A 22,207-nucleotide genomic window follows, 5' to 3' on the forward strand; every position below is an offset into this window, starting at 1 on the left:
ACGTTCTACCACAGAGTCACACCCTCAGCCCAGCTGAGCTTTTAAAATGACTACAGCCTCCCCAGACTGTGAACAACAGTCCTTGACAGGAAGCTGTCTTTTAAAAGCCTACACCAGCACCGCTCTCCATGTTTCCAAAGTTCCTCTTGGCTTCCTGCTGCCTGCCTAACCACGTTCCCCCGTTCTGTTTCTTGGCCTTCAAGGCCTGCCGCTTCCGGTCCTGTGGTTCCCCTGTCTCCTGTCTGAACTGCAGCACAGTGTAGATGGGACTGGATGGTGAGCTGAGAGACGAGGAGCGGTTAGAGGGGGATTTCTGCGTCTGGGAGCACTCTCTGCCCAAGTGGCTCAGACAGATGGGACAGCCTCAGGTGCTCCCGAGAGCAGACCAGCGGGAGAAGTAGCTATGCTCTGCCAGTCACAGGTTGGGGCTGGTCAGGGGCCCTCATTTTGTTTTTTTGTTTTTTTGTGGCTGTGAATATTAGTCCACAGCAGATTCATGGGCCTGGCCTGGCCATGTGCTCGGGGTTTGTGCTGCCTGGACTTCCCCTTGAAAACTCAGGACTCAAGAGACCTCCTCAACCCCTGTCAGTGGCTGCTTTCCAGAATGTAGACGCGGCTGGAATGTTCATTTCCCTAGCCGACTGTGAACGGAGATGGATGGCGGCGGCCTGTGTCCGATCACTCTTCTTTCTCTCAGAGTCCAGCACAACCTTTCCTTTCCTAAAAATAGGTTTTAAAATTTATTCTTCGAGAATGTCGTACACAAATACAATGTATTTTGATCATATCCATCCTCTTAGCCTCACTGTCCCCCGTGTCACCTGCCTAACTTCATGTCTCCTCCTTCTAAATAACTGAAATGAGTGTAGACCTAATGTGCACGGGTGTAGACCTAATGTGCACGGGTATGGGATCATCCACTGGAGTACAGGCAACCTGCCAGGGGCCACCCTCCTGAAGAGAACCGACTTTCCCCTCCTCAGCAGCCACCAGCTACCAATAACCCATAGGTAGGGATGGGGCCTCCTGAGCCCTCCCCACCCTGAGTGTGGATTGGATTGGTTTTGTACAGAAAACCACGGCTGCTGTGAGTCCATGCAGCAGCCCTGTCATGTCCTGAAGGCATTGTTTCATAGTGTCCTCCCGGGATCTTTGACTCCTTCAAGCTTTCTGCCTCTTCTTCCATGATGGTCCCTGAGCCTTGGTGGGGAGACACAGCGTGGCTTTTTCAGAGAAAGTTTCTGCTGGGCAGAGGTCACAGGGCATGGGAGGAAGCAGCAGGTAGACAGAGACAGTTGGACCACAAAGCGCACGGTGCTAAAAGGGATAGGCAGAAGCCTGGCCGCTCTGAATGTTCAGGGATGCTGGGGCTTTGTGGAGATGAGTATACTGGTGTTGGGTCCTGAGGGGAGGAGGCGTTTGAAAGGTGGGAAGATTTGGGCAGGGGAGGGGAGGAAAAAATCACTCCAGGTGGAGGCACCATGGAAGCAAAGGCCCCTGATCCAGGAGAGACCTGGGCACCAGGGAGCAGGATGGCCAGCAGGTAAGGGGGGGAACATGGGAGATGGGGTGAGAAAGAGTGTCAGCCACTGCTTAACTGCAGGGCACACACCTGAGGAACTAGCTTGTGCCTAGAGGTTCAGGTCTAGGTTCAGAACACCTGCCAGCCCCACAGCAAACGATGCCACAAAGTATAGGCTGAGATGCTTGAAATACACCAGTTTCACAAAAATGACCCAAGACATGCATACATGCTGCACACGTGTGTGCGTACACACCGGTCCTGACATGGGTGCCGCAGCTGTGTGGAAACAAAGGTGTGCAGTTCGTGTGACTCACGGCACCTGGCACAGGAATTTATACAGCACAGATGGGGGGCATCATCATCTTCTATGGACATGAACTGCCTGGCTCTTTGGAGCTTGGTCAACCTCGTTGGCCTCCATGTCGTTTCTCCACTGTGGTAGGAGGAGGTAGGAAGAACAAACCAGACAGCTGAGGCCCAGAGAACCTCAAGGGTGGGCGGCTTCTGACCTCAGCCCCAGAGCTTGCTGGCTCTAAGTTGGGGAGCTTGACCACCGTGGCCACAGGACCCGCTGGACACTGCAGTTCTGTTTCCCCAGGGCCGCTGGAGTGGGAGGCACAGCCCCGAAAGCTTCAGTGCTGCGGGGCAGTACGAATTGGGCTTTTGCAGCATCCTGCTTCCCAGGAGCCTTGACAGGGAGAGCAGGGAGGAGATGGGAATTTGTGGGCCTCAAGATGGGCACAGACCTCATCTTTGTGGCTACCTGCAGGTTGCACATTGGGCCACAGAGGATCTGGCAAAGATGAAGAAACGGAATAGCTTAGACTCTGGGGAGTCTGAGCGCCCACCCCAAGAGAACTCCTGCCTGGACCCTCCAGACAGAGACCTCAACTCCAAGATCTCAACTCCATCTCCAGCCAAGCCCCACATCTTCACTACCAGGAGTCGCACCCGGCTTTTTGGGAAGGGTGACTCAGAGGAGGCCTCACCTATGGATTGTCCTTATGAGGAAGGCGGGCTGGTCTCTTGTCCTCTCATCACGGTCAGCTCTGTCGTCACTATCCAGAGGCCTGGAGATGGACCTGCCTGTGTCAGGTAAATCTGGAGGTCCTTCCCCACCAAGACCCAATTCCACTAGTGGCAGTCCCAGCCATGGAGTAGCACCTCAAAGTGGTCTTGCTTCTGGGTTAAAAGTCACAGAGCTGGGGAGCTGCAGAGCCTTCAGAGGTGGTCCCCTCACTAACACACAGTCACAGATGTTGATGTTGAAGTGTGTACACTGATCCCAGCTGCCAGCATATGCTAGATATCCAGGCCTCGGATGCTCACCAGCCCCAGATACTCAGACTTCAAACCCAAGGTTAGGATCTTGTGGACTAAGGCGACAAATGGCTCAGGTGAAGAGCCTATCAGTCTTCCTACCTCCTCTGAGGCAGGGTGGGGAGTCACTCAGGGTGGCTTCTGGGTAGTGTGAAGATGTCTTTTCACTCATCAGAGACCAAGCCAACCCCGCCTAGCCCCTCTAGGCTCCTGTCTCCTGAGCCCCAGAAGGAAGGCAGGTGGGCTAGGTAGAAGAAGAGTTGGCAGTAGCAAAGACTTTCTCCAAGCTGTCTACAGACAGGCCAGGGGCAGGATGGGACACCTGTGCCCCAAGCTCCCCTTTACATTGGTTTCCTAAATTGGCTGGTTTGCCTTGGGGCTTAGTCACATTCCTTGACAAGCCCCAAAGGCTTCAGGGGAGAGCAGTGCCCGAGTTGAGGGTATGATTTGTTTTCCAGGCAGGCTTCCCAGGACTCTGTCTCCACCGGTGTTGAGAACCCCCCCAGGCTCTATGACCGCAGGAGCATCTTCGATGCCGTGGCTCAGAGTAACTGCCAGGAGCTGGAGAGTCTGCTGCCCTTCCTGCAGAAGAGCAAGAAGCGCCTGACGGACAGCGAGTTCAAAGGTGGCCCTGTGAGGGCTGGCTTCCCAGGAGGGGCCATTTTCCAGTCCTGGCCTGGTTTTGACCCTCTCTCTGCCCTTCAGACCCAGAGACAGGAAAGACCTGTCTGCTAAAAGCTATGCTCAACCTTCACAACGGGCAGAACGACACCATCGCCCTGCTCCTGGACATCGCGCGTCAGACGGACAGCCTGAAGCAGTTTGTCAATGCCAGTTACACAGACAGCTACTACAAGGGTGAGGTGGGGGGGGGGGTGGTACAGCTACAGCACACCTACACCCTGAGGGGGTTGCCCCGGTCCCTGCCGCTGTGCTGCTTTCTGGTTCTGATTCCCTCCCCTTTCTCATCTGCAGTCTCCTCCCTGGGATCTCTGCGGCTCTCCTGCTGACTCCCTTGCGGTCACCTCTGCCTTCTTCCCTCCTCCTTCCCTCCTGTCTCCCTCTGCCTCCTCTGCTTTGCAACTTGGTATTTTCTGTTGTTGTTCCTGCTTCCCGACTTTCCTGGCCTCATTTGTGGATCCCCGCCTCCTACCGGGAGGGATGGTGCTGACATTTTCTGTGGGCTTCTTCCTACAGTTGCTGCCTGCCAGGGGCCTTCCCTGGTCTCTCTGGGCCCCAGGGGACTGCCATCACAAGGCTAACAGTGGGCTTCCCTCTGTAGGCCAGACAGCGCTGCACATTGCCATTGAGAGGCGGAACATGGCCCTGGTGACTCTCTTGGTCGAGAACGGAGCCGACGTCCAGGCTGCAGCCAATGGAGACTTCTTCAAGAAAACCAAAGGGCGGCCTGGCTTCTACTTTGGTAGGGAGGCCATGTGGCATACATGAGGGGGCTGGAGGCCCAGTCATTCAGGGACTAGCCAGTCTCATTCCTGGGGCCCCACTGGGGGACCCTGTGTTGGCTGCAGGTGAGCTGCCTCTGTCTCTAGCTGCGTGCACCAACCAGCTGGCCATTGTGAAGTTTCTGCTGCAGAACTCCTGGCAGCCAGCAGACATCAGTGCCCGGGATTCGGTGGGCAACACGGTGCTACATGCCCTGGTGGAGGTGGCAGATAACACAGCCGAGAACACCAAGTTCGTGACAAACATGTACAACGAGATCCTGATTCTGGGCGCCAAACTCCACCCCACGTTGAAGCTGGAAGAGCTCACCAACAAGAAGGGGCTCACACCACTGGCTCTGGCTGCTAGCACTGGGAAGATTGGGGTAGGGTGGGGGCTCTGGCCTGGAGCTGCTGTTACCAGGCAGGGCAGGGTGGCTGGAGAGAGGACTGTGTGTACAGGACTCTAATTCCACCAGCGAATGGGGCTATTGATGTGAGTACGAGGAGCTGTGAGCAGAAACCATCCAACAGGGACTTGAGGGGTGTGTGTGTGTGTGTGTGTGTGTGTGTGTGTGTGTGTGTGTGTGTGTGTAGTCTAGGTTGAGAGAGAAAGAGGCTGTTGGTGAGTGAGATTTTTGGAATGACAAGGAGGGTCCTAAGCGGGAAGTTTGGAGTAGACCAGGCCCCAGCCAAATCAGGGTCCCATGCATGATGTCAGGTAAGGCTGATGATGCGTCCGAAGCTGCTTGAATTAGAGGGGAGGGCCTTTCTCAATCATAGAGATACTGGGAAGCTGTCCCTGCCCATTTAAGCCCTGTGGGAGCCTCCCTATGGCTTTCATTGTGTTTCTTGGATTTCTCTCTCTCTCTCTCTCTCTCTCTCTCTCTCTCTCTCTCTCTGTATGTGCGTGTGTGTGTGTGTGTGTGTGTGTGTGTGTGTGTGTGTGTGTGTGTATTTCACTCTGTAGCCGAGGCAGGTATGTAATTAACTAGACTGGTCTCAAAGTTGCAGCAATCCTCCTGTCTCAGCCTTCTGAGTGCTGGGATTACAGCCATGAACCATCATGACTGGCTTATTCCTTAGACTTTGATTATTTCCTTCTGGCTTGAAGTTTTCTAGAAGGGGTCCACCAGTGTCTTTGACAGAAGGACTGTAAATCTTGGGGCCCTGGTGTAATGCACCCGATGCTGGGCTGGCCTGATAGCCTCTCCTACCTGCTACAGGTCCTGGCTTACATTCTCCAGAGGGAGATCCACGAACCTGAGTGTCGGCACCTGTCCAGGAAGTTCACTGAATGGGCCTATGGGCCTGTGCACTCCTCACTTTATGACCTGTCCTGCATTGACACCTGTGAGAAGAACTCAGTTCTGGAGGTGATCGCCTACAGCAGCAGCGAGACCCCTGTGAGTGGCCAAGACTAGTGGGTGGTGCACCCGGCTCCACCCTGCCCATGCTCAAGCTCCATCTAGTTTCACATGAAAAACTGCTGCCTGGAGCCCATGTCCTGCAGGCTTGTTCCACCTCCTTTCCATTATGTTTTCTTTAGCAAATGAAGGATAGTTGTTAGCTCATAAAAATGAGAACATTTCAGACTACAGAGATAAGGACAGCTCTCTTTTGTGCCACGTAAAAAGCTTCATGGAGTTTTTTATTTGTGTAAATGGGATCCTACGACACACGCTGTAGGATAAGCGGTTGTTTTCACTCACTGGCGTGTGTGGTAGTTAGCTTTACCTTAGCACCCGGATGTCTGTCTCATTTAAAAGCTGTTGCCCAGCATTCATCCCACAGGACAGTCAAGCTATTTGCAGCTGCTCACCACGCTGCAGGCCACTGACAGAAGCCTGAGGATTTGTCAGTGAAAGATACATGAAACTGCTATCTCCAAATCAAAAAGTATGCCCACCATGTTTCTTCTTGTTTGAGATGGGGCTTGCGATGCAGCCCAGGCCAGCCTTGGACTCCTCACCCTCCTCCCTTCAAAGTGCTAGGATTGTAAATCCCGGGTCACCACACCCTGCTGTGAGGTGGAACATCGTCAAGCATTTACTGGCCTTTTGTACTTCTTTGGTGGGTCTCCTAAGGTGTACTGGACTGTTTGCTGGCTGCTTCCGGTGTATAGACTTCTTGCTTCTGAATGAATCAATCTTTCCTCTATTGTTCGTGTTGCAGTGGGGTTTCCCTCCCAGCCTGTCTCTTGCCTTTTAATTTCACAAACAGCATCCTTTAGGTATAAAAGGGTTTCATTCGGATAGGGTCGAGCTGGGTGGTTCTTCCTGTACTGTGTGGGCCACATAGGTGTAAGAGTGTCGTGGGCTGGTGTAGCTATTCAGGGAGTTGCTGGTGCAAGAGTGAGCCTCACTTCTCTCTGCTCCCATAGAACCGCCATGACATGCTTCTGGTGGAACCCTTGAACAGACTCCTGCAGGACAAGTGGGACAGATTCGTCAAGCGCATCTTCTACTTCAACTTCTTCGTCTACTGCTTGTATATGATGGTCTTCACCACGGCTGCCTACTATCGGCCTGTGGAAGGCTTGGTGCGGATGGGAGCACGGGCCCTACTTGGGGGTTGGGGTGGGGCACTCCCCTGAGATGCTGTCGGCTCCAGGCCCAGTCCTTGCCTGGTACCCTTTCCTAGCTCACCGAGAGGTAGAAAGACTGCATGGAGAGCCTTGCTTCTTGTCCTCAGTTTCCCCTCTTGCAGGCTGTCCTGTGCCTGGACTTTGTCTTTTAAGTCTGTGGTTCTGGGAGGTTGAGCATGTGAGCACTGAGTTCCCGAGGATGAGGACTCAGGCCTGGGGAGGCAGCTGCCCCCTGGGCTGGGTATCTGGAGATTATAGGATGTTGCAAGCCCCGGTTCCATTGCTACCCGCTGGTCTGCACAGTTTGGCTCACCTGCTGGTTACAAAGTTGCTCCTTAGACCTATGCCCTTGAGTACTTCTTTTTTTTTTTTTTTTTTTTTTTGGTTTTTCGAGACAGGGTTTCTCTGTGTAGCTTTGCGCCTTTCCTGGAACTCACTTGGTAGTCCAGGCTGGCCTTGAACTCACAGAGATCCGCCTGGCTCTGCCTCCCAAGTGCTGGGATTAAAGGCGTGCGCCACCACCGCCCGGCTTGCCCTTGAGTACTTCTTTTATGCTAGCCTGGGTTCCATCTCCCAGTTCAGCTTAGGATGAGACTCTTTACCCTCTTCTGAGCCGTGAACTCCATTATATTTCTGAATTAGATCCTTCTCATTTAATACCCAGAGCACTAATTTTCCGCCCTATTTCTGGAACATTTCACCTGTAAATTTAGTTTAAAAACTGGAGTTCTATCTCTATATAAAAAGGCATTTAGTGACTTCATTTGAAAAGAAAAGAAAACCGGTAATGGGCGTAGCTCAGCGGCATAATGCCTGCCTAGGATGTGCAAGGCCTTGGGTTTGATTCCCAGCACCCCAGCATCATAACAAGATAACAAAAAGAAAGGATACACACATTTTGTTAGAGAGGGGAGAATCATGCTAATAAGTAAGATGAATGAGCAAGCTAGTGCTCGCAGAACACCAAGGTAATCCTCTCTAGAAAATGGCTGAAACAGGAGGGCCGTATGCATGACCGTGTGGGGGACAGTCCTTCTCCTACTCATCCTGGGGAACTTTGACCTTACCTCCTGGCAGAGCAGCTGGGTACCACAGGCTGTGGGACGAATGGGATTCCCAATGTACCAGGTCTGTAAGAGCACCTCCACCTACCCTGTCACCTGCTCCGTCCCCTCAGAGACCTGGGCAGGGACATTGCTTGGGAGACAGTACAGCTCTGCAAGGATCCTCTGATACCCAGAGACTCAGGCAAGCAGGTCTTACAGAGGGACCTTCTTGCAGATATCCAATAATAACTCTTTGTCTTTGTGTTTCTTTCTTTAAAATTATTGTTGTTGTTGTGTGATGGTGAGCATGTGGAGATTGGGATTAGAAAAAAAACAAAACAACTATTTGGAGTCAGCTCTGTCCTTCCATGATGGGTTCCAGGGACCAAAATCAGTTCTCAGGTTTGCCTGGAGCATGCATGGAACCATTTTGTCAGGCCTCTGTTTCTCTCTTTTAATGGAGGCTTGTCTCCCAGGCAGGGGCCACATCTTAACTGTAAGGCTTTCGTGAACGTTTGTTGAATGAATGGATGAATGAGTGAGTGAACGGAGTCGCTAGCTTCTTTGTGCCTCACAGCCCCCCTATAAGCTGAGAAACACCGTTGGAGACTATTTCCGAGTCACTGGAGAGATCCTGTCTGTGTTGGGAGGAGTCTACTTCTTCTTCCGAGGGGTAAGCATTCCTTCACCAGTTGTGGGCATCTATTGTCACTAACAAAGGTCACGAGAACCACTGAGATATGAGTGAGCGAGGCTGAGACTCCTTCGGGTGTTCAAGACTGGGTTGCAGGGACCATCCAGTGCATCCCTAAGGGCCCATGGCAGTCAAGCAACACAGGCAAATCTCCACCACTGAGTCTTGTGGGAGGGGTCTTTCTTTGCCTGGCCAGCAAGCCCCGGGTGTCCTTCTGCCTCGCACTCCCTACCCAGCTCTTGTCTCACAATGTGTAATGCTCTTGCCCCTGGCCTTTGTTTTTCATGAGTGCTGGTCTCAGGCTCGCACATCAGGCACCTTCCTGAGGCATCGCCTCAGGCCCCAGGGTCTTTTCTTTGAACTTGGGGGGCTCCTTTTAGAATTTTGAATTTGGGGGCTCTGTACAAACTAGAGCTTAGGGGAATACAGGGGGCTTGTGCTTTTTAGTTTCATTTTCCTTGAGTGAGACTCAAGAGGAGTGATAACTCAGGTCCATGAAAAGAGATCAGAATGCAAATTGTTATTATTATTATTATTATTATTATTATTATTATTATTTTGACTTGAGGTTTCTCTATGTAGTCTATTCTGTCTTTGAATTCTTGATCGTTTTGCCTTAACTTTTCAAGTGTTGGGATATTAGGTGTGTACCACTATACCTGGTTAGAGAATTGTGATTTTAACCTCTAAACTTCTTGGTTTGGGTCACATGCATTTTTTTTCAGTGACTATCTTGGTTACTTTTCTATTGCTGTGATGAGACACCATGAGCAAAGCGACTTACAGGAAAAAAGTTTATCAGACCTTCTGGTTTAGGAGGGAGAGAATCCGTGATGGAGGAATGGAGGTTGTGGGTGACAAGTGGCTGGAGCAGCAGTTGAGAACTCATGTTTTGAACAGCAAACAGGAAGTACAAACAAGAGAGAGAGAGAGAGAGAGAGAGAGAGAGAGAGAGAGAGAGAGAGAGAGAGAGAGAATATAATACTGGGGATAATGGAAGCAGTTTTTGAAACCTCAAAGCCCATCCCCAGCAACACACCTCCTCCTCTAACAGGGCCACACCTGCTAGTCCTTCCCAAACAGGTCCACTGCCTGAGGATGAAGTATTCAAACATATTAGCCTATGGGGGCCATTCTCGTACAAGCACCATACTTACTTCTAGGGAATCCTTCTTTGCTAGTCACTGGACTTTCTCTTCATGGAAACATTGTCTTTTCACACTGGTAATTTATGTTATCTAAGAGTGTACAAAGCCCCAGCAGCAAGTGGGCACCTCTTAGCAGACAAAGCGTTAAACTGGGGGCAGACGTGTGTAGGCATTTTGGAGAGGATTTCCAGCCACCAAAGGTTGGTCTGGTGAGTTAGTTCAGTTGTGGCTGTGTAAAGGGATTTTTATTATATTTATTACATTATATATTTATTATTATGCTATGCTCATTTATAGAAAAGGAGGGTGGTCGTGGGAGAGCAAACTAGACGAGGCTTCTCAGCCCTACCACGGGATACAGGAGCTGTAGCGTTTTGGTGATCTTTTCCTTCCCGAATTGCCTTCTAGATACACTTGTAATTGTAGTCAGATAACATCACCCTCCCTATTGGCCTCACTAGCTGCTCCATTCTTCACACTCTCTGCTGGAACCCACTCTGGTGTTCCAACGTGGTGACCCTTGGAAAGCGCGCCAGGAGCTCCCCCATTCAGCCACATCTAACACCTCCCAGAAACTTACCTGTCTGTTCACTTGCAGATTCAGTATTTCCTGCAGAGGCGGCCTTCCCTCAAGAGTCTGTTTGTGGACAGCTACAGTGAGATACTTTTGTAAGTGATGCTTCGTGCTCTGTTTAGCCTCCCGAGGTGACAGAAGTTAGTTCTCCTTCATTGTCTCACCTATGCTTGAACAGGCACGTAGTAGGTCCTCAGTTAGCATGCTGAAGCAGTGGTGGGAGGCACTCAAGCAATAGTCACCAGATGAATGAATAGCAACTGTTTACTCTGCCAGGTAAATGTCAGGTGCTGGGCTCAACGGGCTGTGTCACAGGGTCACGTGACTTACAGTTGGCGTCAGGTGTCCCTCTCCTCAGTTTGTTCAGTGTGTGCCTCCCTCTGCCCTCCACTGGGTGGACCCTGGGAGATGGAAGTGAAGTATACCCAGTTCTCACCTTCAAGACTCTCCAGTCTTTAAGGAAGGGTCATTTTATTTTCATTCCAGCTTCAAGGACATTTTGGACTGGGTAATTCACACTTGGTGGGAAAGGGATTGTCCCGTGCACTGAGTATTGAGTAGCTTTCTCTCTCTCCAGTAGCTTTCCCCCATCTTCCAGTCTTGACTATTAAAAACACCTGCAGACAGATACCACCAAAGGTCCTTTTCTTGGTGTGGGGGTGGGGGGTGGTGTGTGCTCCTGGTCGAGAGCCACTGCTTTTCGAGGGGACAGGTAAGTGAAGGCACAGGTGTTGCAGAGCCTCTGTTCATAAAATAAACTAGAACCCGTGAACCTCATCCTGCACAGAGGGCTTTCAACTCTGGATCTCCTGGGATCCTGACTTAAACTCTCTTCTGATGCCCAGGTCTCCCTCAGTCCTGGGGCTTCTCTTCTCATTTCTGGCATGATTAACGACTTGATTTCTGGTGCTATTGTGACTAGTTTGTTTTTAGGATTCATAAACCTCATGTACCCATTGTGATCTTCAGACACCTATATTTTAGTCCCAAAGGGCAAGCTCAAGTTTTAGGATCTATAGCAACTGGTTAACATAATACTGATTTATCTAAAAAAGAATTGTCCCCCGACGTAGTATTGTGACAGTAGACTCAAGATTCCATTCCTAGAAGTTATAGGCTCATTGTAGTTATGGTAAACACACACACACACACACACACACACACACACATACACACACACACACACACACACAAACGCACATTCATGTAATTATACTTACTAATATGTAGTACTTTTATATTATCAAAACTACTCAGACATACTGATATAACTCATAAGAGGGCAAAAAATGCTTATACCCAAATCCAGGGTTTCTTGCCCCCAACTCTTCCCGTTCTCTGAAATCCTCTTGCCTTGGGCTCTTTCTTCTGACACCTACTCATGCCACAGAGAAGGATTTAGTCTCCTCCTCCCCATCTGCTTCCCTTCTTTCGTCATTCCGATGTGATTGTATACTATTTTTGTCTTTGTCAATAATCACCATTTGCATTCTTATACTTTGGTAAATATTCCTAAATGTTGAACAGCTTTGTAATGTCCTATCACTTTTATTTGTGTCTTCTGGCTGATAATTCCCTTAACTGTCACTTGTTTAGTTTTCAATGTACACAATGTTAATTCTTCCCACATACCCTAAAGCAGGTGCAGTCTTCCTTAGAGTCAAACTTATAAGTTGTAACACATGGTCAGATCACCTTCTCCCCCTTGAGCGATTTCTTTCTAGAGTTTTCTTTTCTTTTGTTTGAGACAGGGTCCTCTATGTAGCCCAAACTGGTCTCTTTTCTAACTCACAGCAACCCTCCTGCCTTTGCATCTGGAGTGCTGGGGTGACATATGTGGACCACTGTACCTTGTTTCCTGTTTGCTCTTTGTGATTGGGTTGTTTTCCAAGCCCGACCCTTCTTTCACCCTGGCACTTCTCTCTGCTGCTAGCCTTAGCACTCTCATGGCTCCCATCTAGCTCTTCCTCACTTCTTCCTCTTTCCTGACCTTTCTTGTTTTCCTGCACACCCTTCCATGTTTTCAGTGGGGTCTCCCCGAGGGGAAGCAGCGAACCCTGTCGAGTGCATACGTGCTCATCATCAGTAGGTTGGAGTATTCAATACATTCCTCATTTACATTTTCAGCATACAATGGATTGTGCAGGATATAACTATCATGAATCAAGGAGCATCTACACTATATGTACCTTGTGCTTCTAAGAATACAATTTTGCTTCTCAGCCTGCCATACATTTCCCTCCTTGTGCCTGCTGAGAATGTGTGGGCAAAAGGAAGCAGGACAGCACAGCCCCGGCCCTGCGTGGCTACGTTCTCACTCTTCCGATTCTTGCCCTCCCCTCACCCCAGGTCTTTCGTTCTTCGCATCCCCTAAGCTGACCGACTTTGCCTCTGCCCTCAGCTTTGTGCAGTCGCTGTTCATGCTGGTGTCTGTGGTACTGTACTTCAGCCAACGCAAGGAGTACGTGGCTTCCATGGTGTTCTCCCTGGCCATGGGCTGGACCAACATGCTTTACTATACCCGAGGATTCCAGCAGATGGGCATCTATGCTGTCATGATCGAGAAGGTGGGTTCCCAAGTGTGTTTTCCAAAGAGCCCTCTGTGCCTCATGGATGCGAGATACTGTCCTGCGTATTCTGTTCAGCCTTTCTGCATCCTCCAGGGAGCCATTTGTTTAGCTCTTAGCCTATTTATTCCCCAAGAATCAAGCAACCTGGCATTGACCCTGGCATGGACGTTTTCTTCTAACTTGTTGCCTTTGTGTTCCAAACCTGAGCAAAAGCCATGGGAGAGGTATGAATCGTTTCCTCACGACCTCTGAGCTGAAAACCATAGAACCTGGCCCGCTGTAGGTTCCTGTCACACGTTCTCTGGTCACTCCAGGCTGATGTAGTCCTGATCATTCCTGTGTTCCTCCCATGGCTGGACTTGTCTTTTTACCAGGCTGCTCTTTCCTGCAGATGATCCTCAGAGACCTGTGTCGATTTATGTTCGTCTACCTCGTGTTCTTGTTTGGATTCTCCACAGGTAATGCACTGAGTCAAAGCTGGTGGCAGGCAGGTCTGTTGCTCACCTGACCTCTTCAGGCTCTGCAGGGCCAGGGGAGGAGGAGTCAGGTGCATGTTTGCGGGTGACAGAGGGATAGAGAGAACACACATCGGCATGAGTCCGAGAACTTGAAACGGTGATTTGTGAAGTGCTCTCAGTTGTTTTAGAGATACCGGGCTCCTTGCTTACCATATAGCTACATCCAAATATTTCAACACTATTTCAGGCTCACAGGAAACTTCCAAGAGCTGTACAAATGACTCTTCTCTTCTTCTTACCCAGATTCCCCAATTTTACCACTTTAAAAAATCTCTCTGTCTCTTTGTCTCTCTCTTCCTTCTCTCTGTCTCTGTTTTCCTTCCCTCCCCTACTCCTCCATCCCTTCCATTCTTTTTTCCTGGTTCTGGAGATTGAACCCAGGGTCTAATACATGCCAGGCTGGCTCTCGCTGGGCTACTGCTGCAGCCTTCAGATTCCTCAACCCCGCCGATCCTCCCACCTTTAGTCCCTGGCATTTTATCATAAGGAAGAGCTTTTTCTCCCTCTCCTCAATTCAATTCTTTTTAAACACAAGGATGTATGGCCCTGGCGTTCTTTTTGCTCCTTGTAGATCCCCACTGTCACATGAGTCATAATCCTTGCTATCATCAGTTATCTTGAAGCTGAGATCTGGTCCTCGGGAACTCCTTCAAGCCGGATCCTCGACCTTTCTACCTGATCCACATCCTGTTGTGAGCACATGCCTCTGCCTCAGTTCTCATCTAATTTCTGCGGTTGTATGGTTTCTGAGGCATGCCCATCTCTGCTCCCACTCTACAGTTTATTTTAGAACTCCTGTCTAGGAGGGTTGAATATTGGTGACTAGGGATGCTGATGGGTATGGGCTGTGTTACCTGATCTGAAGTTCTGCATATCAGTATGAAGGAAATGGGCTTAGGGGGTTTTCGGGGCACTGGTGCATGGTAAGAACGGCACACAGCTGCTTAGCAGCTCTCAGGCTCTGCAGCACACTTCCAAAGAATGTTAGCAGAGGCCACTCTGCTCTGGGCTGCTCAACATCCATGGTTCTAGAGTGGACCTCTAAAAGACATGGTGTGGCTTGACATCCACGGTTCTAGAGTGGACCTCTAAAAGACATGGTGTGACTTGACATCTACGGTTCTAGAGTGGACCTCTAAAAGACATGGTGTGGCTTGACATCCACGGTTCTAGAGTGGACCCCTAAAAGACATGGTGTGGCTTGACATCCATGGTTACAGAGTGGACCTCTAAAAGACATGGTGTGGCTTGATATCCACAGTATAGAGTGGACCCCTAAAAGACATGGTGTGGCTTGACATCCACGGTTACAGAGTGGACCCCTAAAAGACATGGTGTGGCTTGACATCCACGGTTACAGAGTGGATCTCTGAAAGAAATGGTGTGGTTGGCAAAGTGACCCAGGCCTGTCTTGTTAAATAAGTTGTATGCTATACAAAGGCCTCTATATTCATATGGTACACATAGCTTTGCATATTTCTTCAAACACTCTTTCCTACTAGATCAGGATTATAAAAAAGCAGTGTATTATTACAGTTTTCTGATAGTCTGGGAGTGGGGAGGTGCTACATAACTGAGCAGCCTTCCTGCTGCAGGGTCCTGGGGTAGGAGAGGTATGTATCAGGGGGTCTGAGGTTTTGGTTTCCATCCACCCACACCCCCTTTTTCCTGTGACCTGTAGCTGTGGTGACACTGATTGAGGATGGGAAGAATAACTCTGTGCCTGTGGAGTCCACAGCACACAGGTGCCGGGGGCCTCCCTCTAGGCCACCGGACAACTCCTACAACAGCTTGTACTCCACATGTCTGGAGCTGTTCAAGTTCACCATCGGCATGGGCGACCTGGAGTTCACTGAGAACTACGACTTCAAGGCTGTCTTCATCATCCTGTTGCTGGCCTATGTGATTCTCACCTACATCCTCCTGCTCAACATGCTCATTGCCCTCATGGGTGAGACGGTCAACAAGATCGCCCAAGAGAGCAAGAACATTTGGAAGCTGCAGGTGGGCACCAGACCCGGGCAGGGAGTGTGGCCTGGAAGGTGCTGACTGGTCCCTGTGCTGTTACATCATTGGGTACATGAACCCCTGTGGGATTGGATAGGGGGAAGGAAGCACTGAGGTCTAGAGATGTCATCTATCCACATTTCAAGCCACACAGCTGGCAGGTAGCAGAGGCAGGGGTTAGACTGGTCAGTCTCACTTTTGGGACTCTGATCTCACCCAGCTCCCCAAGTAGTCCCTTTGTGAGCTCTATCAATTCTTAGGGTTGCCTTCCTGGACCCAGCAGGCTGTAGCTAGGCATAGACAGGTTTGGCTGGTCTTCTTCACAGAGCATGTGCCTGCCAGGCTTTGGACACAGGCCTGTTACAGGGGGTACTGCAGGGCCAGCTTGAGGCTCCTGGGGCTGAGAGAGATTCTGGAGAGGGTAATCCAGACTGGTGGCCTAGTTCCCTTTTCCTTCAGAGAGCCATCACCATCCTGGACACGGAGAAGAGTTTCCTGAAGTGCATGAGGAAAGCCTTCCGCTCTGGCAAGCTGCTGCAGGTGGGGTTCACACCCGATGGCAAGGATGACTACCGGTGGTGTTTCAGGTAAGGCCAAAGAAGGAGTTGAAGCTGAGAACTCCTGCTCTCAGTCCAGGGCACGGGGGACCCATCTGGAGCAGATGACGGTCTAGATACCGGGCTCAGGACTCCCTGGGATTAATCAGAGGAACAGGGGACTCTCAAGACTAGCAGCAGGCACAAGGGCCACCATAGGATTCAGCTGTGGGCACAGGACACCCACCTCAGATCTCAGGAGGGAGGACTTCCAACATTAAGCACTGAATAACTTGAGGTGTCCAAAAATGACTGCCTGGTGAACAGAGCCAAACCCAGGAATCCAGTGTTTAAAATTCTTGGACCTTGTGGAGCGGTTGGGAAGGATGGGGTATCCATGAAACAAGCCCTGGCTGTGTCTCCGCCTGCCATGTCTTCATCCTGACATGAAGGCTGCTCAGCCTTAGACAGCTGGGCCTCCCAGACCCTGTCCCCTCCCCCACAGGGTGGACGAGGTGAACTGGACTACCTGGAACACCAACGTGGGCATCATAAACGAGGACCCGGGCAACTGTGAAGGCGTCAAGCGCACCCTGAGCTTCTCCCTGAGGTCAGGCCGAGGTGAGATGGCGTGGGTGGAGCCACGGCAGGGAGGGCCCTGACACTGGGAAGGTGGGTTCCCTGCTCCGTGTTGTCTTTCCTCACGTAAGACCTGGGCTGTGCAGCACCAACGGATGCCAGCCAGCCACATGCTGGCGACGGCTGCGCGTCCTCAGACGCACCTGTGCAGCACTGCCCGAAGCTCCTTGGATGCACTGATTTCAAATTAACTTTTGGTCATTGCGTGTTCGGAAAACTTTTGATGTAGCCAACATTTTCGTGACCCCCCACGTTCAGTTATGTGACCCCATATGGGGCCACAGCCCAGGGTTTGAGAAGCTGGGTGTTGACCACACAGTGCTGTTGCAGAAGTCTCGGGGGGCCCTGTTTATTTTGTCCTTATTGTTGTTTTTCTTTCTCTCAAATTTGATGTTTTTTGATCTGCCTTCGTATTCTTCGACTCGCTCTTTTTTAGCCAGTTCCAAATGGTTCTTAATTCCATACGGAAAGTTTCTTACTTCAAGTTTTAAGCCTTTTGGTTTTAGAGTTTCTGTTTTTTCTGTGTTGAAGTTTCCATTTCTTTGTTGAGGTCTTCTAGCCATTCCTTCATTAGGAGCACATTTTCCTCTGCTTCTTTGAACATATTAATAAGTTACTTTACACTTTCTATTTGCTAAGGGATGGACTGGCTCAGAGGTAGTGTCTTGGCCTACCAAGAACAAGACCCTGGGTTCAGTGGTCCCTAGCTAAATCCAACATCTGGGCCATCACGGCATCCATTTCTCTTTCTTTCTTTCTCTCTTTCTTTCTTTCTCTCTCTCTCTCTCTCTTTCTTTCTTTCTTTCTTTCTTTCTTTGTGACAGAGGACCACATTTCCTTGGCTTCCCTTTTAGGTCTAGTGTTTTCAGATTGTGTGCTGGACATTGTAGATAAGATACTGTGGAAAGCCTGGATTCAGTTACCTTCCCCCTAAAAACATTGACTTTTGATTATTTTATTTATAATTGTCTTATATAGTGAATGGTACTTCAGTTGTTCAGGAATCACCTTGAACTTATGCAGGTGTAAATGAATGTAAGGATGTTTCCACACACAGGCTAGGTTCCCTCCTTACATTCAAGTTGAAATGTGTCTGCCCCACTTCCAACCCCATTGTAACCAGTCTCTATCAAGCATCTTGAAATCTTACCATCGGCAAGCAGGCAAGCAGGGTCTAGTTCTCAGCCAAGGACTTGTGGGTAACCACCCTGCCCCAAATCCGACCAGACCTCCAACATCATGGTATCTGTTCTCCTATGCTCTGTTTTACTGATTCTAGCTGCCCCATGACTTCTTCCTCCTTAACTCCGCTAGGATGGCTGTTCACTGTATTGTTCCTAAGCAGAGAGCCAGGGCGTTGATGGGGCCCCCTTTGTGAATGTCACTTCTTTTAGGGTTTGTAGTATCTCACATCTGTCACCTCAAGTCTAAACACATCTGCTGAACGGCATGTTGCTCAGCTTATGGTTGTCATGAGCAGGACAGTCCCATACAAGATCCTCCATTACAGTTGGATATGGAGAGCTACTTCCTCAAAGGCTCACTGAGGCCCTGATGATATAGCTCAGTGGTCGAGCACTGGGCTAGCACATGAAACACCCTGGATTCCATCTCTAGTCCAGAAAGAAGAGGCCCACTTTGGGAAAGCAGTTCCCTGCACTGAGGCTTCATTCCGTTCACACAGGTCCCCAGCAGTTCTGTGATTTCCCTGGGAATGTAATTGGAAAGACTCCACATTGTTACCTTTGCTCATTACCTGTTCTTTCATTAGACAGGCCAGCATTGTCAGAGAGCTACTCAAAGATGGCTGTGTGTGATTTGAGTGCTTGCCATGATCCTCCCACTGACTTAGTTAGCTGCCAGGGCTGGTTCAAACTTCTAGAGTCTGACACTGGGCAGTTTATTTTAGACATATTTAAGTATGGTATTATGTTGGGAAAGAGTTTCCTGGTGACAATTATCACAATAAATCTTAAGGCATGACTATGTTGGAACTCTTTTGCAAAGTACATGTGACCTCTTCTATAAGAGTGGGTTCTATAACTTAAGGGCTTAGGGGAGGATCTGATGTGGTCTAGGTCGTTGTAGAGGTCACCAAGCTACAAAGTACATGTGACATCTCCCCTAAGGATGGGTTCTATTGACTGAGAAAGAATGCTCAAGATAAAAGTCTAGGGATGAAGAGTCTGGGATAAACATGCTAGTCTGGGGGATTCAGACAAGGCCCAGCTCTATGGACAGCATAGATCACCAGGCTGTTAACTACATCCACTCCCAGGAGATATAAAACAGGTGTGTATCTCCTCTGCTGAGTGTTTAACATTACTGGTTTCCCTGGTGCTTATCTCTGAGCACAAGGACCTCATGCCCTCTACGCTATACATCTCAGTGACCCTCTATCCAGTTAGACCGATGATTCGGAACAGAAGCTGTGGAGTTTAATATTAGATTTTACACTTTCTGCTTATTTCTTAGGGAACATTCCTTTAGGATTTTGCTTTCTCACTTTTGTAACAGTAGACACTCCAGTGGTCCTAGTTAGATCATTTGGATAACAAGGATCTCTCCCCACCAAGCTGCATGTGGTAGGAAGAGGTGGGAGAATGCCGGAGAGGGACGGGAGGGTGCTAAGTGGAGGAACTGGGGAGGCCATGGGAGAGTCTTGGTCTTAGAACATGATGAATGGTACTGGGAACTGTAGATGCCTCTGGAGACCCTGGGACTGGCGAGATCAACAGCTCCCAAGCTGGGTGTTTCCTCTTCCTAGCCAGTTAGTAGTCGGTATCTCAATGGCAATGATTCCTTACGAGCTCCCTGGGGCTTTCGATCATGCCAAAGTTCTTGAAGCCCAGTGTGACCATGTTTCCCTGGCATTTTCCTCAGCACCTATGCCCTGGCAGGACCTTGACTCAGCACCTATGCCCTGGCAGGACCTTGACTCAGCATCTATGCCCTGGCGGGACCTTGACTCAGCACCTATGCCCTGGCGGGAACTTGACTCAGCACTTATGCCCTGGATGGACCTTGACTCTAAGTCTTGATTATTTATTTTATTTTATTTTATTTTATTTTTGGCACTTTAGAGCTGCCCACTGTGGAGTTGTATTGCAGAAACCTCTTTACCCTTCCATTTGGGCAGTGAGGCAGTGGAGCCGGAAGCAGGTGTGTGATAGACTCTTGAGGTCACAGGTTTGCCAGGGCCTGGAGGAAGAACACCTTAAAGATGTTACCTGGGTGGATGAGGGGAAGAGGAAACTTCATGGATCCAAGAGCTTGAAGATACTTTTTTTCCAGAGAGTCTCACTATGTACCCCTGGCTGTCTTGGAACTCACTCTGTAGACCAGGCTGGCCTTGAACACACAGAGATCCACCTGTCTTGGTTTCCTGAGTGTTGGGATTAAAGGTGTGTGCCACTATGCCTGGCTAAATTTTTTTTTAAAAATATATTTTGAAATTAAAATATAATAACATTATTTTCCTCCTTCCATCCCCTCCCATGTTACCTCCTTCCGACCCCTGTCAGGTCCCCCCATTACCTCTTTTTCTTTTGTTATTTTATATATATCATATATATATATAGTATATATACACATACATACATATTACATATATACATATATACACAAATATATAAATATAACTTGCTGAGCCTGTTTTTGTTGTTTGTGTGTATATGATTTCAAGGCTAACCACTTTGTATTGGATAACCAATTAGGGAGCTTGTCCCTGGGAGAGGCTAATTCTCCCTCTCTCAGCCATCATTAGTTGCCTGTAGTTCTTTGTCTAGGGGTGGGACTCTGTGAGAGTTCCTCCTTTTGCGTGTTTATTGATATTGTCATTGTTTAGGTCTTATTTAGACAGCCATCTCTAGGAGACAGTCTCACAGCAGACTTCCCGGTCCTCTGGTTCTTACAATCTTTGTCCCCTCTTCCAAAATGTTCCCTGAGCTTTAGGTGTAGGAGTTGCATTGATGATGTATCCACTGGGGCTGGGTTCCCTACAACCCGCTGATCTCTGCATCTGTCCAGTTGTGGTTGTCTGTCATGGCCTCTGCTGTAAAGAGAAGCTTCTTTGGATGAGGGGTACCCAGGTCTCCTTTCATCTGGAGATGTGAGGCCTACCAGTAAACTCCCATTTCTTTTGTTGTATCCAAGGTGGTAATGATGTGTTGCCTTTCAGTTTCAGGGAGAAATTGGAAGAACTTTGCCCTGGTTCCTCTTCTGAGGGATGCAAGCACTCGAGATAGGCATACCACCCAGCCTGAGGAAGTTCATCTGAAGCATTTTGCAGGATCCCTTAAGCCAGAGGATGCTGAGGTCTTCAAGGATTCCATGGGCCCAGGGGAGAAGTGAAGGACACCATGTAGGGGTCAATGCTGGGTCTTTGGATGGCCCATTGCCCCTGTCAGGAAGGGTCTTCTCAGGGAACATCAGAGCCCTGTCATTGCCTGGGTCCATCCTGTGCCTGCCTAGGCACGTTCCTAGAACTTCACTGGGCATGCTGTGGGAAAGTGGGAGGGTGTGTGGGAAGAGATCTGTATCCAACTGTCACTGTCTTCAGGCCAATCTTCAAACACTTGGCTTTCAGCTCTTTACTGACCTTGTTAAACAGAGTGGATGGCAGTCTCTACTTGGACAAATGTTAGGCCCTGATTTTTGGGTTGCTGGGACTATGAGCAAATGGAGTCCAGGGAAACAACCTTTAAATACTTGCTTTGATATAAAATGCTGAAACCTTTCTTCTCTATACTATGTTAACATCTTACCTACCCTGAGAGGTTTTGGGGGAGTCTGTCATTTGACAAACCCAGAGAAGGTGGGGGGTGCCAGACTCATTCCTAATTCCAGCAGAACCAAGTTACTCCAAAGTGATTATTTCCCCTTTGATGTAAAATGTCAGTCTTCACAAAATATTAGCTTCATTGCTGTTTAAAAAAAATACAGACCCATATCCAAAGGACACAGCAGGAAGTTTTCAATGTCTCTCATTTGTTGTAATCACAATCCTGCCTCTCTTCCTGCAGTGCTCAATGTGCCTACCACTGTTAGTCTTGTAATTCATAAAATAAACTATGTATGTCTGAAAATACGCTTGCTTTTTAATAAGTATGAACTTGGTGATAATAATTGGGTTGGCATTGCTAGGTGGTTTTCTGTTTAGTCTGTTTGTGCCTCTCACCGTCTCTCTGTTTCTGTCTCTTAGTGTGTGTGTGTGTGTGTGTGTGTGTGTGTGTGTGTGTGTGTGTGTGTGTATGTGTGAGAAAACACTCTGATCAAAAGCAACTTGGGGAGGAGAGGGTTTATTTCATCTTACAGGTTACAGCCCATCATCAGGAGAAGCCAAACCAGTAGCTTGCAGCAGAAACTCCAGAGGAATGCTGCTGAGTTGTGTAGGGAACAGCAGTGGCAAGTCAGGTGGGAAGGATGAAAGTATTTATCAGACTAGAGCAGACACGAAAGTTTACTAAAGACAGTACAGTGTGAGGAGAGGGAAAGAGACAGGCGGAAAATGGGAATTTTTCTTTTTTACAGTTAGAAGGAAATTACATGGTCTTATCTTGTGTGTTGCTTGTGTAGGGCCCATATCGGGAAAGGTTAAGT

At 49.1% G+C, this 22,207-nt stretch overlaps 1 protein-coding gene across 1 annotated transcript; it reads left to right on the plus strand.

Moving 5' to 3' along the window:
- The first annotated feature begins 2,327 nt into the window (after positions 1–2,327).
- Positions 2,328–20,959, plus strand: Trpv1 (transient receptor potential cation channel subfamily V member 1). Its single transcript, XM_059269498.1, has 15 exons — positions 2,328–2,620; positions 3,304–3,470; positions 3,551–3,703; positions 4,128–4,268; positions 4,375–4,673; positions 5,514–5,693; positions 6,671–6,829; positions 8,498–8,593; positions 10,361–10,431; positions 12,738–12,903; positions 13,298–13,364; positions 15,106–15,428; positions 15,891–16,018; positions 16,473–16,588; positions 20,787–20,959. The coding sequence occupies exons 1-15, from the start codon at positions 2,328–2,330 to the stop codon at positions 20,957–20,959; spliced, it is 2,532 nt and encodes an 843-aa protein (XP_059125481.1).
- Positions 20,960–22,207: the final 1,248 nt, after the last annotated feature.

The sequence above is a fragment of the Peromyscus eremicus genome, chromosome 8a, assembly GCF_949786415.1.
Source record: "Peromyscus eremicus chromosome 8a, PerEre_H2_v1, whole genome shotgun sequence".
NCBI lineage: Eukaryota > Metazoa > Chordata > Mammalia > Rodentia > Cricetidae > Peromyscus > Peromyscus eremicus.

Coding starts and splice junctions, on each gene's coding strand:
- Trpv1 (XM_059269498.1), top strand. CDS start 2,328: ATGAAGAAACGGAATAGCTTAGACTCTGGGGAGTCTGAGCGCCCACCC. Junction 4,269..4,374: donor GCGGCCTGGCTTCTACTTTG/GTAGGGAGGCCA, acceptor TGTTGGCTGCAG/GTGAGCTGCCTCTGTCTCTA. Junction 10,432..12,737: donor AGCTACAGTGAGATACTTTT/GTAAGTGATGCT, acceptor CTCTGCCCTCAG/CTTTGTGCAGTCGCTGTTCA.